General features: G+C 43.3%; 1 protein-coding gene across 1 annotated transcript; it reads left to right on the top strand.

Annotated features, from left to right (window-relative positions):
* Positions 1–3,259: 3,259 nt before the first annotated feature.
* LOC128058099 (trophoblast Kunitz domain protein 1-like) lies at positions 3,260–12,022 on the top strand. The gene is made up of 6 exons (XM_052650460.1): positions 3,260–3,353; positions 5,596–5,679; positions 6,819–6,878; positions 8,102–8,176; positions 11,689–11,884; positions 11,998–12,022. Exons 1-6 carry the CDS (start codon positions 3,260–3,262, stop codon positions 12,020–12,022), a joined length of 534 nt encoding a protein of 177 aa, XP_052506420.1.
* The last annotated feature ends 5,524 nt before the right edge of the window (positions 12,023–17,546 follow it).

Raw genomic sequence — 17,546 nt, 5'->3', positions numbered from 1 at the left:
CCCCTGGAGCAGGTGAGTAATATGGCTGGAGATATTTGGAGTGGGAGTGGAGGCAGGATGGGCAACAAGAAATGACAGGGATTATGGAAACTGGAGAGAACACTCCCCTCTTGAGAAGAGATCAGCTTTCCTTAGCTTAGTTCACGGCTATCAGAATGTGATCTCTTGAGCAGCACCCTCAGTCCTGTAAACCTGGCAGATGCAAACTCAAGTCCCAAACATGTCTTATCAAATCAAGCCTCAGAAATTAGAGGTCTCAGATCTGTGTTTAAACAAATGTCTAATGGATTCTGAAGCTCGCTTAGAGTTGAGACCCACTGCTCCCTGGTGGCTCAGATGGTAGAGAATCTGCTTGCAATGCAGACAACCTGAGTTTGATCCCAGCATTGGGAAGATCACCTGGAGAAGGGAATGTGTGTCCACTCCAGTATTCTTGCCTGGAGAAATCCATGGACAGAAGAGGGTTCTTGTTAAATGGACAGACTGTGTTGTCAGATGGTTTAGTTTTTCCAACAATGTGAGCTGTTCATTTTCTATAAAATTTCCCACTGCTAAATTCCGGAAATGATTTGAAATTGTAAACGGTAATTGTAATTGTGTGGGTTAATAATACTTGGATGCTAGCAAAATTTGCAATCTCTTGTTTGTGTTTTTTGGTTTTTAAGCCTGAAAATAATTCTAATAAAAATAGTATTTACAACACCATTTTAAGAAAGTAAACTACTTATTTTGAAAAAGCCAGGTGCTGTTTTATCAATTAGACTGAAATTGATCCCTCATGCTTTGAATATGAATGATGCTCACTGGACAAAGCCTCATAAAATTCTAAACATCTTCTACATACCCCAGATACATTCCATCCTTTCAGGATGTGGCATTAGATAGTATGTAATTCAAATTTCTCATTTTTTAGAGGGAGATACTGAGCATGAGAAGAAGAGATATGATGTGATTTCAGAGTTTTGTGTTCTCTGGTTTATCCAGATATAAACCCAGTTATTTTCCTGTCTTGTGATTTCACTGAAGGTGCCCCCAGGAATGAGGAAGCTTCTTAATCAAAGATCTCAGTTATACATGACACAAGGAGGGGAGATGTGGAAAGAGGATCGGCCCATAAGGAAGCATCTGTTTCTGGGGACCCGGGTGGGGAGTTGCTGTAAGTGGGCAAAAGTGAGGACAGGACAGGAAGACACTGGTTGAGAAACACAGACAGATGAGAGAGGAGGGGGCAGGTAAGAGGAGTTTGTGCTCTTAGCAGGAGTCTCTGCTGCTCTCTGGTCTCAGGTGGACAGATTGAGCAGGAAGAGGCAAAGGGCCAGGGGACCTCTTGAACTCAAGTCTATTATTGACTTGTACCATCTGCAGGTTGTGTGTCCTGAGCAAGTGGCTTTACCTCTCTGTGCCTTGGCTTTCTCCTTGACACAACGGGATAAAGATCCGGATGTTGTTGGATTCATCTGAGGCTAAATGAAATCATTCCTGTGAAATATCTCAGGAGAGAGCAGACCCTCCCCTTACAATGGTTATTTTGTGGATAACTTTCCCTCATGTCCCTCTGTCCTGGGGTAACTTGGTATTAAGAGCCCCTGCCCTTCTCAAGTGTGCTACATGGTTTTAACTGCAAGTAAACACACAAGGTGGAGAAGGCAATGGCACCCCACTCCAGTACGCTTGCCTGGTAAATCCCACGGATGGAGGAGCCTGGTGGGCTGCAGTCCATGGGGTCTCGAAGAGTCGGACACGACTGAGCGACTTCACTTTCACTTTTCACTTTCATGCATTGGAGAAGGAAATGGCAACCCACTCCACTGTTCTTGCCTGGAGAATCCCAGGGACGAGGGAGCCTGGTGGGCTACTGTCTATGGGGTCGCACAGAGTTGGACACGACTGAAGCGACTTAGCAGTAGCAATAGGAGACACACAAGGATGAGTGAAAAGACTGTGGGTGTGTCATTTCTGACGTGTGCACTTGACTTTACAGCTTGCAATGCAGCAGAGTGTATATGCACAAACTCTGAAGTCAGATCCCTGGGTCCTAATCCCCTCTTAGAAGCTATGACCTAGGCAAATTACTTTATTTCTTGTTATCTCGGGTAACTCCTCAGTCACATGAGAAAATATCAACAGTTTCTCCCCTTTCTTTAAAGACTAGTGAAGATTTGATGAGTTTTATGTGTTAGGTGCTTAGGACAATGCCTGCCAAAATGAGGAATTTAAGTTTTACCTAATGTGATTGCTCATTATTGCTATTATTACTACCACAAAGGACTTTGACTTCTCCAGAGAAGGAATACATACCAGTTGCCTCCACTGCTACCATGGTAGCTGCATGATGTGGAAAACACAGATCTTGTATGAAACCTGAACACATGAGGGTCTGGGAGATTTAAATCATCAGGCAGAAAGTTAGGAATACACAGAGCTGGTATCCTAACTGAGGTCCTGTGGCTCTATCAACAATGAGGGAGAGCAGAAGGAAGAAGATGGCTGTAGGCAGTCTTCCAAGGTCCTCTGAAGTCCATTCATGCAGGTAGCACTTCTGCTTGCAACGCCAGGAGAGGGACAGCAACTGGTCATGTGGTGGACATGTATTCAGTTCCCTGCTTCCCTTTGGCCCCCTCCCCTTAATCATTGTTCAATGCATAAAGAGCGTTATATTCCAGGAGGCCTAACCCTCTCCAGCTCAGTTCCTGCCTGGATTAATGCCTGAAAAAGAGCAAGCATCCATCCAGTGGAGAAGCTGTGGCAATGGTTGCAGGAAGCTGTCCTGTGTTACCCCTGTCATCTGAGGTAGGTGAGGGGGGTCAGGGCATTGAGGCCCAGATGTGATGAAAGTAACACATGGCTGAAAAGGAGGACCTGGGCTAACACACTGCTATTCACCGATGTGTCCTTTGATCCGTCTCATCCCCTCACTGGCTGTCCCTCATGTGCCACACATTTCTCTAGGTTCTGAGATGTCTCTGAATGTCCATATTGGACAAACTCCATCTGTCTGATCACAATCTGTGCTTACATTAGACCCACAGGCATAATCAAGCCTGATAACTACTGTTTTCTGGCTCATTCTCAGACTTGGCCCCTGCAGACAGAAGGCATGGTTAGGAGGGAGATTTCACAATAAACAGGACTGGCCCAGCTCCTCCCCTGCCTCACTCCCTTCCTCATCCTCTGATCCCACCCCTCAGCCAGGATATTAAAGGCTCAGTCAGTCCATCCCCAGCATCCTCAGGAGCCCTCCTGCAAGGCCACCACCAAGATGAACCGGCTCTGCCTCTCCATAGCCCTTCTCTTTCTCCTGGTTATCTTGGTGGACAGCACCCCAGTGTATGAACACCATACCCAGAACCAAGGTAGGTCCATGCTCACCTCTCCTGTACAGAATGGAGGGAAATGATCGAAGTCCATGGAAGGGCTGGGGGCCAGCTGTGACCACACTGCTACCAGTCTTCTCTGAATTTCTCCTGTCATGTTGGGCAAGGTGTTTGTTTGTTCGGTTTTGGCAGCATTGGTCTTCCTGATATGCCAGGATATTCCCTAGTTACCAGGGCTGCTCTCTGGTTGTTGTGTGTGGGCTTCACGTTGGGGTGGCTTCTCTTGTTGCAGAGCAGGGACTCTAGTCATCTGGTTTCAGTAGTTGCAGATCACCTGCTTAGTTACCCCAAGGCATGTGGATCCTCCCAACCAGGGACAGAGCCTATGTCCCCCACATTAGAATGTGGATTCTTATCTACTGGACCACCATGGAAGTCTTATGTTGGAATCTTTTTTTTTTAATTTAAATTTATTTATTTTAATTGGAGGCTAATTAATTTACAATATTGTATGTTGGAAACTTTTAACTCTGCTGACATCATGACACTCATGAGTATATCTTTATTTATTTTTTTATCTTCTGCCTGGTTTTATTTTTTTAAAATATAAATTTATTTATTTTAATTGGAGGTTAATTACTTTATTTTAAATATATATCTATCCCACCTAACTCTACCAGATCAGGGCCCATTTCTGAGACTCTATTCCTGGTCCCTGCCTTGTCCATGGACCTTGCTATATTGTAGCAACAAAAAGCTGCATATTTGATTCTTATTTTGGTTAATAGCCCAGGCCTCCTAAAACTTAGAATTTACTACTTTATAGCTTATAAGATGAGTCACAAGAGGAGACTCAAGGTAACTTCAGGATGGGGCTGGTCTCCAAGAAACTTCAAACATCCATTTCATGGTTTCAGTTTTCACCATGTCTCATTCTAGCACCTCTGTGGAGAGGGGAGGGACGTGAGAATGAGATCAATCACCAGTGGCTGATGGTCCAACCAACATGCTTGTTTAGTGAACCCTAGGAGAAGGAAATGGCAACCCACTTCAGTATTCTTACCTGGAGAATCTCATGGACGGAGGAGCTTGGTGGGCTATAATCCACAGGTCGCAGAGTCGGACACGACTGAGCGAATTCACTGGCTTAGGAAGAAATATATAAAAACTGGGCTCAGAGAGCTTGTATGTTTTTGAATACAGGAAGCTGATGTGAGGGTGCTGTCCTCACTAGGGCACAGAGGCTGGGCACACCACCCTCCCCCTTTGCACACACATCTCTTCCATTTTACTGCCTTGAGTTACATTTTGTACAGTTATCTGGGAAGTGTAAGCAAGTGTTTTTCCTAAGTTCAGCCACCGATTCTATTGAACTGTTGACTTTGAAGGTGGGGTCATGGACATCCCAATTTTTGCCATTTGGTCACAAGCATGAGTGACTCAGGACCTCAGGGCTGGCAGCTGAGTTGAGGATGGTCTCGAGTGCTCAACCTGCAGAGTCTTCACTAACTCCACAGATTTCAAATCAGAAGTAAACTGACTTGCCTGACACTCAATGGGTGTTTGGGGACTCGATGCTCTTAAAAGACCACATATTAGTTGTCAGAGTAAAACCCAGACTCACTCTCCCCTGTGATTCGGGAGCTCAGGTGATGCTCCAAAGGGACCCAGAACTGTTCTCAGTTATCTGTATTTTCAGAGTTCCTGGCAGAATCAGGTACTGTATCAAATGGGTGATAATGTGACAGTGTCTTGTCCTGTCTCAGATAGCTACATGTCATGTCCTAGGGCAAGTCATCAGCTATTTTCTCATTGGAACAGGAGATACATGTTACATGGGTTTTTGAAGAGAAACCAGTCATGAATATTAATAGTTGAATCACATTTCATGGTGAATTTTGTGCATTTTTCACCAAGATGTGTTCATGTGAAAACGATTTCTCTACCTACTTGCTCTGGGTGAGAAAGTATATGTGTCAAAGAGCAATTATTCCTGTATTATGAATATAACCAGAAAACCCTGGATGAGTGAGCAGAGCCACTGCAGAGAAAACAAGAAACACACAGAGCCCAGTGTGGGTTTGCCCCTGGGACCAAGGCTGATACAATATTAGAGAAGTCTCCAAGCCCTTTCCCTTGTCCTCTTCTGACTATTATTTTATTATCCATATTGTCCCCTCCTTGGCCAGTGTTGACTGTTACTTTATTATGCATATTTGTTCCTTGTCCTGGTGCATGAGCCCAGCCTCCTGAAACTCCTGGAATCTGCTGTCTTGCATAGGTCTGGAGACGAGCCTTAGAAGGAGACCTGAGAAGCGTTCAATAATAGATGTGATTTCCCATGTCATCGATGGTGTGGTTAAAGGTTTGAACTTTTTCCACCTCCGGGAACAGGGGAGGGACTGGGATTGGGAACAATCTTCACTGGCCAACAATTCAGTCAATATGCCTGTTTAGTGAAACTTCAATGAAAATCCACAAATATGACCGATCAGGGAGCTTTTGGGGTGGTATCACACGACAGTGATATGAGGGTCCGGTGTTCTCTAGGACATGAAGGCTCCTCACACCTCCACTTCTACTTTGCCCTGCAAGTCTCACTCATTTTTGCTGTGCCTAGATTTATCCTTAATAATGACCTGAGATCTGTATGTGCGTGGTCTCCCTGAGTTTGGTCGTCAGATTTATTGAGTTATTGAACATGGAGTGCTGTAATGTTACTTCCAAGTTTTAGCTACTTTGTTAAATCACAACCACTTCACGGTCATCTGAATCGAGGACAGTTTTGAGCCCTCAACGTGCAGAATCTATACTAACTGCCTGGATTTTGTATCAGAATAAAATTGACTTGAAGACACCCAGTGTTTGGGGCATTTGATAGTGTTGCTAGAGACACCACGTATTTGGTGTCAAGGAAACGCAAACTCACACTCTGTGTGCTTTGGGAACTCAGTTGAGTCCTGGGGACAGGGGAGTAACGCAAAAGACACTGCACTTCTGAGACACTGCGTCCAGAAGCTCTCAGCACTTATTGGTATTATCAGAGTTCCTGGCAGAATAGGATAGTATATCAAATGGGTTGTGACATGACCATATCTTTTCCTGACCTGCTACAAACATGCTGTGTGTACTGGGGCATGTTGTCTAGAACTTCCTCATCTGAACAGCAGATACCTGCTACATGGATTCTTTGAACATATTACTGATCATAAATATAAAGAGTTTATTCACATTCATGGCCAATTTTGGTGATTTTCCTGTGAATATGTTCATTTGAAATAATTTCACTACCTACTTGCTTGGGGCCAGAAAGAATAAGTATGTGCCAAGTTATGATTATTTCTCTGTTATGAAAGTTAATCAGAGCGATCGGGAAAAATGATCAGAGTATCCAGGCCCTTTCACTTGTCCACGTTTGATTATCATTTTATTATCCATATTTGATCCTTTTCCTGGTTCATGGTCCAAGACTCCTGAAAATTTTGGTATTTTTGTCTTTCATAGGTACCAAGATATTTCATGGACTAAAAGGATTGGCTGACATAATCGGTAATGGAATTCAAGGTTTGAAACTCCTTCATGTGTAGGGAGAAGGGAGGGCACTGGGGTTGAGATCAGTCATCGCTGCCCAAAGATTCAATCAATATCACTATTGAAGGAAACCTCAATAAAGTGAAAGAATGAAACTCCATAAATTCTGGCATTCAGAGAGCTTATGGGTGGGAACCAATGCTGGTGATGTGAGGGTGCTGCGCTCTGGGGCATGAACGCTCCCCACACCTCCACTCTTTCTTTGCCCTCCATGTCTCTTGCATTGCATTGTTTCTGAGTTTTCTCCTGTATATTATTCTGAGGACAGTAAGTATAGGTTTTCCTGAGTTCAGTCACTGGATTGATTGAGATATTGAGCATAGAGGTGGGGCCATGGAAACTCCCACTTTTAGTTACTTAGTCAGAAGTATGAGTGACTCGAATCACATGGCTGGCATCTGATGTCAGAAGAGTCTTGATATCTCAACCTGTGGCATTGGCACTAACTCCACAGATATGGTATCAGAGTCAATTGACAGTGGGGCACCTACTGGGTATCCGGAATTGGATGGGTTTGGTGCAGAAACCATATTTTTGCAGTCAGGAAAAACCCCAGACTCACCCTGCCTTGTGATTTGAGGGCTCACAGGAGGCTTGGGGAGGTGAGTAGTGAGAGTAGGATACTGCGTCTAGAAACTCTTATCAGTTATGTATATTTTCAACCTCCAAGCAGATCTATAGTGTATCAGTGGGTTGTGATATGGCAGTATCTTGTCCTGATCCCACCACCCACTCGCCTGTGTCACACAGCAAGTTATCTGTAGTTTTCTCATCTGAATAGGGGAAGTTTCTTACATGAGGTCTTTGAACTGATGATGAATCATGAATATAAACAATTTCTTCCCACTTCATAACCAGATTTGTCCATTTTGTACCACAGTGTGTTAATCTGAAAACACTTTCTCTACCTACTTGTTTTGGACAATTAAATCTATTTCTTTATCAAATAATGATTATTTCTCTATTATGAAACCTAACTGAAACATGTGGAGACACTGTGGTGAGAACTGCAGGGAAAGCAAGGAACACAGCCCTTGTGTAGTAGACTGTGGGAACAAGCCTGAGACAATTTTACTAAAATCTCCAGGCTCCTTCCCTCGTCATTTTTGACTGTCATTCTCTTGTCCATTTTTGATCCTTTCCCTGTTTCATGGACCAGGCCTCCTGAAACTCTTGCAATTTACTCTCTTTCATAGGTCAGGTGATGATTTCCAGAACGCAAGTCGAGAACCATACCGTCGAGGAGTTCCTAACACAAATACTCAAAAATGGTAAGAAAGGTTTTGTATTTTCTGCACCTCTGGGGAGAGAGCAGGTCACTGAGATTGAGATCAATCACCCATGGCCAATGATTTAATCAATAAGCCTGATTCTTGAAACCTCATTTCAGTCAGTTCAGTTCAGTTGCTCAGTCCTGTCTGACTCTTTGCGACCCCATGGACTGCAGCACGTCAGGCCTTCCTGTCCATCACCATCTATTGGAGCTTACATTTTCACTCTCCTCTTTCACTTTCATCAAGAGGCTCTTTAGTTCTTCTTTCCTTTGAAACCTCAAACCTGAATAAATATTGGGATTCAGAGAGTTTTGGGGTGGTGAATACAAATACATGATGCGAGAGTGCTGTGCTCACTAGGGAAGGAAGGCTATGCCAACCCACAGTCCCCTTCATCCTACACACCTCCTCTGTTTCACAGTTTGTGAATTTTCATGTCTATTAATCTAACAACAATCAGTAAGTGTTTTCCTCATTCAGGTCATCAGTTCCATTCAGTTATTGAACATGGAGATGTGGTCATGGAACCTCCAGATTTTAGCCATTTGGTTACAAGCATAAGTGACTTAGAACACATGGTTGGTACTAAAGTGAGGACAATTGTAATCCCTCAATGATCGGTAAATGTACTAACGGCGTGGATTTCATATCAGATGTTAAGTGCCTGGCATATGCCCAGGAGTCATTTGGGGACTTGGTTGATGTTAGTCTAGATACCACATATTTGGTGTCAAGGGAAACCCAAACTCACTCTCTGCACTGATTTGGGAACTTAGGTAAGGTTTGTGGACAGGGAATTAATGAATGTAGGACACTGTCTCCATAAACTCTTACAAATAAATGGTATTTTCAGAATTCCTGGTAGAATCAGGTATTTTATCAGATGGGCTATGACGTGAGAGTATCTTGTTCGGACTCCATCAGCCCTATCCTCTGTGCTCTGGGGCCAGTCATCTGCAATTTCCTCAAATGAATAGCAGAAAAATACACAAGAATTCTTTAAGAGATTATCAGTCATGAATATCAATCATCTATTCATATTTCATGACCAATTTTGTCCATTTTTCACCTGTGTGTTAATCTGAAGAACATCATCTTTGACCTCTTTTGGTCAAGAAAAATATTAATATGTCAAGTAATGATGATTCCACTATTATTAAAATAAGCAGCAAGACATAGGATCACTGAGCCAGGAAACTGCAGGAACACGAGAAACAGTCTTTTTCTCATGGGATCTAGGTTAAGACAATATGAGCAAAGTCTCCAAGCTTCTTCACTTGTCCTCTTTTGACTCTTATTTTCTTATTCATATATTTGATCCATATTTGAACCTTGTCTTGCTTCATTGCCCAGGCCTCCTGAAACTCTTAGAATTTCCTCTCTTTGTTAAGTCACGAGACCACTCAGGGAAAGCAACCTAGGAATCTTCAGGTCTGGGCTGGTCCTCCAAAAAACTCAAACACCCACTTAGAGGTTGGAAATCTCACCACTTTCTTGCCAGCACCTCTGGGGAGGAGGGAAGACTCTGAGATTGAGATCAGTCAGCAGTGGCCACTAACTGAGTCAATATGGCTATTTATTGAAAACCTCCACACAAATCCATAAATATTTCATTTAAGAGACGTTTTGAGGTTAATGATAACCCATGCAGACTATTTTACTCTCCTGGAAGGAGACTGGATGTGAGAGGGAGATTGACCATTATGTTGATGTGTCCCATCATCAAGGTGATTTCTTATTAAAAGGAAATCAATTATATCCATTCTATTTGATGACTGTGCACTTGTGGAGAGAATGATAGTGGGAGTTATTATGTCACTAGAGTGCATTGTTCTTGAGGTGGAGAAAAAGCCGTGAAAAAATATGGCAATCTAGCTTGCCTTGTAGTAGGGAGACAAACAATAGCAAAGAGGAGAAAACCCATGGTAGGTTACAAGTTTTTAGAAAGTAGAGAGTGGTGCATAGAAAGGATGCTGTGCTTTTTCTTCAGTTTCAAAGAAACCTTCTTTGATAAGGAGGCATTGAGTAGAGTCTGCAGAAGTAACGTGTCTGGTCTGTTTGAGCAGCCGCTGGGACCTGGCTGGCTGGAGCCGAGTGGGTGGAGGGAAGGGGAGGTGAACGGGATGAGGCAGAGATGTCATGGGGGCAGGTCATGAGGAGCCTTGTGGGCCTTTATAAGAATCAGAGTTTGATTCTCAGAGAAAAGGGGAGTCACTGAGGAGGTGATCTTTGGAGCAATGGGATAGGGCTCAATATCAGAATGTCTGAGGCTGCAGTGCACAGAGTATCCTCTAGGGGGAAAGAGCAGAGACAGAGCCCCAGTGCCGGTGAGCAGGCTGCTGCAGTGGTCCACAGGTAGCGTGATATATGTTGCTCCCTGGGTGGATCCCAGGTCTCTCTAATCACATGAATGTCTTGCTCTGTTGAGGTTTCTATGGAGGCTTAATTACCTAGTCATGATGCATTAAATCTTTAGCCATGGCAGAGTGTGCAACAGACAACTCCATTATCTTCCCTGAGACTGAGGGAAGGCAAAGGGATAGTGGATAGAAGACCACAGTGGAGGGTGTGAATGAAAGTGCCCACCTCCCTGTAGACAATCCTTTCCTGTGCAATAGAAGCCCATTCTGGTTTACAAGGGTCTATCCAAAATCACTGACTTCACATACCAGAAGACACTTTCACTGTTCTCATCAGATTAGAAATACCAAGCTGTTTAGGAAGTCAGTGTCAGAAATAGGATCAAAGGAAAAAAAGTACACCTATATTTCTTCTTATAATCACAATGTCAACATATTGATAGTTCAACATTCATTTTATTCAGTCCTCCTGAGGGATCAGAAGTAAACACACTGGTATGTTTTCTTTATGCCCTTTACCATTATAGCATGATTCCTTCACATTTTTTTTTCACAATGGAACGTTTTTACTATATACAAAATGCAGACAACAGTATTATAAAACCCAGGTACCCAGACCCAGTAATTATTGACATATAGGGAATGATTTTCACCTGTGACCTCATTTCATTTCGATAGAGTTGTGTATTTCTTCTTTTTGAGCATTTATTTGGTGCTTTTGTTGTTAGTTGCAGGCCACAGCCTCAGTAGTTGTGGCCTGCTAATGTAGATGTCCCTCAGGATGTGGGGCTTTAGTTCTCTTACAAAGGGATTGAACCCAGGACTCCTGCATTGGAAGGCAGATTCCTAACCAGTGACCCACCAGGGAAGTCCTCTAGAAGTTTTTGAGGCTAAATAAAGGCATTATATCCATTTTTGTTAAAATACTTCTTGTTGAAATATAGAAATTTGCGTGATTAATATATTATTTCACCCTTAGCAACATTCCTAATTATGTCACAGGAAGGTTTTCAAATGGCCTTTTCCATTGAACCATCCTCCTCAAGTCTAGCATTCTCTATCCCAAAGAAACTGGCAGTTCTAGCTGTTGTCCTTGTATGAGCTGTGGTGACTGTCCTCATAACTGAGCCATTGCCCCTCCTTTCCCAGCAGCTTCTAAGCCTGAATTCTGCCTGGAGCCTGAATTAAAGGGTCCCTGCAAGGACCAGTTGACCAGATACTTCTACAATGCCACGGCCGGGTACTGCAAGCCATTTGTGTATGGCGGCTGTGAAGGGAACAAGAACAACTTCCAGACGTTATCGGACTGCTTAGTGACCTGCTCTCCAGTGACAGTGTCCCTGTGGTAAGATGGGGGCAGGACACAGGGGCAGGGGAAGGACTGGGGAATGAGGTGGAGCTCAGGGGACCACACACCAGTCACACCTGCCCAGTGTCTTCCTCCTTAATGCTTCCCAGGAGAAGAGGCAGCAGTGTCCTGTGAAACCACACACTGAGCAAGTTCTCCAGGGGTCAGCTTGGCAGAAGGTCATACCGAGATGTCTTTTATGACAATCTAAGCTAATCACGTGCTCTTCCATCTTAGAGAGGAATACTGAGTCAACCACCCTCCAGAGCAGGTCTGCAGTGCTCCTGAGTACCCCACCTTGGCATGGAAATCTCACTTCCTTCTTGTTGGCCATTCGGGTCATGAGGACTATGGTTTCATACTTTTTGTAAAATCTAGCCTCTGTCAAGATGATGGGTGTCCTCGTTGGGGATACAATGATGGCACTCAACAAGTTCCTTTCATTTTGCAGAGGATGTGTGAAGAGTGGTTCCCAGAAAATGTGATGCCCGAGGAGGACCCCTGCAGGGCTGGGCCATGGCTGCTTCTGAAACTGTTCAGTCTCTTGCAGTCCTTCTCTCCCCTACCCTCCACAGCACAACCTATTTGTTTCCTGTCCTCTATTGGTCAACATGTCTAATTCTGTCTCATCCAGCTGGCTCTCAGCACCATGAGAATGTCTTCCCTTTACTCCGAGCACTTAGCTCAGTTCCTGGCACCAAGTAGACAGTTCCTAGTTATTTGAGGGAGAAAGGAAGGAATGTAGGAGCACATTCATCATGACCAGAGTAACTATAGAGCCTGGAGTTTGACACAGGATTTTTGTCTTAACCTATATGCTCACTACATCCTCCGCTTCATCCCCCTCCCTACCATCATTGCTTCTTTGTGAATGTCCAAGGTAGAATATCTTGCATCCAGCTGTCAGAATCAATAATGAGAGAAGGGCTTGTGATGAAGAAGCTTCTTGACCCAACAATGATGTTGCAATTTTTCCTTTCTGTAGCTTCAAATACTGTGGTTTATATTTCAATAGTGATGCATTTTTAAATAAATAATTCAATAAATTCATATTCTAAATTAAACTGACTGGCTTGGCATCTGTTGCTTGAAACTACAAACCTTACCCAAAAGGGTCCAGGGGAATACTGGTCTTTCTCACTCCTCTGCAACAAAACCAGAAGGAAACAAACAAACAAACAACAAAACCCCACAAAATACGGGCCTAATCGCAACTCCAAGCAGAGAAGTACCACAACGCTTGAGTCTGCTACCAGCTGGCAAGGGGCTGAACAGGGAAGTGCGGGTTGCATGCTTAGAGTAAGGACAGGGCCGGAATTCCCTGAGGACGATCTGCAGGAGCTAATGTGAGATAGCAACTCAAACAGTGGGATAGCCAGAGAAGAAAATAAAAGAGAGAGAGAGAGAGAGAGAGAGAGAGAGAGAGAGAGAGAGAGAGAGAGAGAGAGAAGGGAACTCTCCCATGAAAAGTTCTAACTTAAGGTGCAGCTTGGCTCACTCACAGAACAAAGGATTGAGTGAATGCCAAAGGAGAGCTAGGTGGGTGCAGACTGGCTCATTCCCCTCCAGAGGCAGAGAGGCAGATGGGTGACAGCCAAAGCTGGAAGGCAAGGGGCAATCTCGGGTCGACAGACGGCATCGCCCACCAAACTGTAGGCTGGCTCCCAGTTGCTAACCAAGTCTTCCTGGGATTCTGGATGGTTGACATCTGCCAGGACGGCTGCAGCCAGAGATCAGCTCATCAGAAGAGACACATGGCACACTTGACGCTCTTGTGGAGCATGTAGGAAACCAAGAGCCTGGGACTGGGGAGGTGATTAAGACACACAGAGCCCACCTTGGACAGTGTGCTCACTAAGCACCTGATCACCTGAGCTCCTTGGACCTGGGAAGGGCACAAAACCTACACCCAAACAAGTTTGTGCCTTTATGGGGTACCCGAGAACTTGAACCCTAGCAGCTTAGACCTGGGAAGGGCAGGAACACATGTGCCCGCTTTGGAAAGTTCCTCTGCAGAGCAACCTGGAGCTTGAGCAGTGTAGACCAGGAAAGCACACGTTCCATGAGCTGGGGCAAACCCAGTGTGGTCCATGCACTGCAAGTACTCCCCTCACATGCCAATGATATATTTTGCAGTGTTCCACCCTCCCCACAGCAGAACTGAACAAGTGAGCCTAAATAAGTGACCACCTTCTTCTCCTTGTGTCAGGGCAGAAATTAGACACTGGAGAGGCTTGCAAACAGAGGAAAGCAAAATAAACCAAGAAGAGAGAACTGCTCTGGAAGTCACAGGTGCAGCAGATTAGAACCTGTAGTTAGCAATGACTAAGCTTTTGAAAGGGCCTATAGAGGCTGAGAAGAAGTATAAGCTGGAACAGGGAAGTATCCGAAAATGAACTGACCCCACACAGCCCTGAATAGCTCCAGAGAAATGCCTAGATGTATTTTTCCTATTTCATCTTCTAATTTTTTTTTTTTAAATTATTATGTTCTTATTGTAGCCATGAAGTTAAAAGATGCTTACTACTTGGAAGGAAAGTTATGACCAAACTAGACAGCATATTGAAAAGCAGAGACAGTTCTTTGTCAACAAAGGTCCATCTAGTGAAGGCTGTGTTTTTTCCGGTAGTCATGTATGGATGTGAGAGTTGGACTATAAAGACAGCTGAGTGCTGAAAAATTGATGCTTTTGAACTGTGGTGTTGGAGAAGACTCTTGAGAGTCCCTTGGACTGCAAGGAGACCCAACCAGTCCACCCTAAAGGAAATCAGTCCTGGGTGCTCATTGGAAGGACTGATGTTGAAGCTGAAACTCCGGTATTTTGGCCACCTGCTGTGAAGAGCTCACTCACTTGAAAAACCGTGATGTTGGGAAAGATTGAATGTAGGAGAAGAAGGGGATAACAGAGGATGAGATGGTTGGATGCCATCACTGACTCAATGGACATGAGTTTGGGTAAACTCTGGGAGTTGGTGATGGAGAGGGAGACCTGGTGTGCTGCGATGCATGGCATTGCAGACTCAGACAAGACCGAGCAACTGAACTCAACTGAACTCAACTGATTACTCTTAATTTTCCTTTTCATAACCTACTATCACCTTGAAAAATAAAGACTCTTTTTTTAAAGAAAATTTATTATATATAATACATATAAATTGTCTGATTTTGTTTTGTATTTTTAATATTGTATTTTTGAGGGTCTAACCTACACTTTAGATTTTTAATCTTTGCTTTTTGGAATTTGTTATCAATTTTGTACCTTTAAGAATCTAATCTTCAGTACCCATTTTTACTTATGGGTGTGATTACTGAATTGATTGCTGTCTCCTCTTTTGGTTTTCCCTTTTCTCCCTCAGGTCACCTCTGTCTCATCCCTCTAACTTCTCTTCTCTGCTTAACTCTGTGTCTCTCCCTGGGTGTTCAAGGCTGTGAAGAACTCTTAGGGAACTGATTACTGGCTAGATTGTTCTCTCTCCTTTTCACTATCCCTCTTCTTCTCCTGGTCACCTTTATCTGCCTCCTCCTTATTCTCTCCTCTAGGTAACTCTGTGAACCTCTCTTTGTATTCCAGACTGTGGAGTAATCAATTCCCACATAGGAAATTGATTACTGGCTAGACTTGTCTCTCCCCTTTTGATTCCCCCTCTTCTCCTCTGTCACCTCCATCTCACTTCCCTCTTCTCTTCTTCATGTAACTCTGTGAACCCCCCTGGGTGTCCTTCACTGTGAGGAATTGTTTCAACATTAACCTAGATTTATTATCATTGGTGCTGTATGGATGAAGTCTTGAAGCTACTATTATAATAAGACTGAAAGCCAGAGGCAGGAGGCTTAAATCCAAACCTTGAGAACACCAGAAAACTCCTAACTCCAGGAAACATTAATCAATAAGAGCTCATCCAAAAGCCTCCATAACTACATTGAAACCAAGCTCCACCCAAGAGCCAACAAGTTCCAGAGCAAGACATACCATGCTAATTCTCTAGCAATGCAGGAACACGGCCCTGGGCATTAAAATACAGGCTGCCCAAAGTCACAACAAACCCAAGGGCACCTCAAAACTCACTACTGTACACTTCATTGCACTCCAGAGCAAAGAGATCCAGCTCCACACACCAGGACACTGACACAAGCTGCCCTCACCAGGAAACCTTGACAAGCCACTCGTCCAACCCTACCCACAGGGGGCAACCTCCACATTAAAGAGGGACCACAGTCTTCCAGCATACAAAAAGGCCACCCAAACACAGCAATCTAAACAAAATGATAAGGCAGAGAAATATTCTGCAGGTAAAGGAATATAACTGCCTACCAAACCAAACAAAAGAGGAGGAGATAGGGTGTCTACCTGTAAAAGAATTCAGAATAATGATAGTAAAGATGATCCAAATCTTGAAAACAAAATGGAGTTACAGATAAATAGACTAGAGACAAGGATTGAGATGATGCAAGAAATGTTTAATAAGCACCTACAAGAAATAAAGAAGAGTCATTCAATAATGAATAAAGCAATAAGTTAGATAAAAAGCAGTCTGGAAGGAACCAACAATGGAACAACTGAGGCAGAAGATAGGATAACTGAAGTAGAAGACAGAATGGTGGAAATAAGCAGAGCGGGGGAAAAAAAAATAGAATTAAAGGGGTACAACCAAAGGGACCTCTGGGACAATGTTAAATGCCCCAACATTCCAATAATAGGAGTCCCAGAAGAAGAAGAAAAAAAGAAGGACCATGAGAAAATACTTGAAGGGAAAATAGTTGAAAATTTCCCTAAAAGTAGGAAGGAAATAGCCACCCAAGTCCAAGAAACCCAAAGAGTCCCTAACAGGATAAACCTAAGCTGAAACACCCCAAGACACATATTAATCAAATTAACGGAGATCAAACGCAAAGAGCAAATATTAAAATCAGCTAGAGAAAAACAACAAAAAACATACAAGAGGCTTCCAATGAAGATAACAGCTGCAGAAAATGTTTCTACTCGAACTCAAAGCACCAAGCTAATGGCAACAGGATCATACTTATCAATAATTATGTTAAACGTAAATGGGTTGAATGCCCCAGCTAAAGACAAAGACTGGCTGAATGGACACAGAAACAAGACCCCTATATATGCTGTCTGCAAGAAACCCACCTCAAAACAAGGGACACACACAGACTGAAAGTGAAGGGTTGGAAAAAGATATTTCATTCAAAAGGGACCAAGAGAAAGCAGGAGTAGCAATACTCATATCAGATAAGGTAGACTTTGAAATAATGGCAGTGAGAAGAGACAAAGAAGGACAGAATGATCAAAGGATCAATCCAAGAAGAAAATATCAAAATTATAACTATACATGCACCCAACATACGAGCACCACAATATGTAAAGCAAATGAAAACAAGTATGAAAAGGGAAATTAACAGTAACATAATAATAGTAAGAAACTTTAATACCCCATGAACACCTATGGATAGATCAACTAAACAGAAAATGAACAAGGAAACACAAACTTTAAGTGCTACAATAGACCAGTTAGACTTAATTTTTATCTATAGGACATTTCACTCCAAAACAGTGAATTTCACCCTTTTCTCAGGTATACATGGGACATTCTCCAGGATAGATAAAGTAATTAGCCTCCAGTTAAAATAAATTAATATTTTAAAACAACCCTCA

This window comes from Budorcas taxicolor, chromosome 13 (assembly GCF_023091745.1).
Source record: "Budorcas taxicolor isolate Tak-1 chromosome 13, Takin1.1, whole genome shotgun sequence".
NCBI lineage: Eukaryota > Metazoa > Chordata > Mammalia > Artiodactyla > Bovidae > Budorcas > Budorcas taxicolor.
Note: the sequence above shows the minus strand (reverse complement) of the source record. Positions and strands in the feature narration are given on the sequence as shown.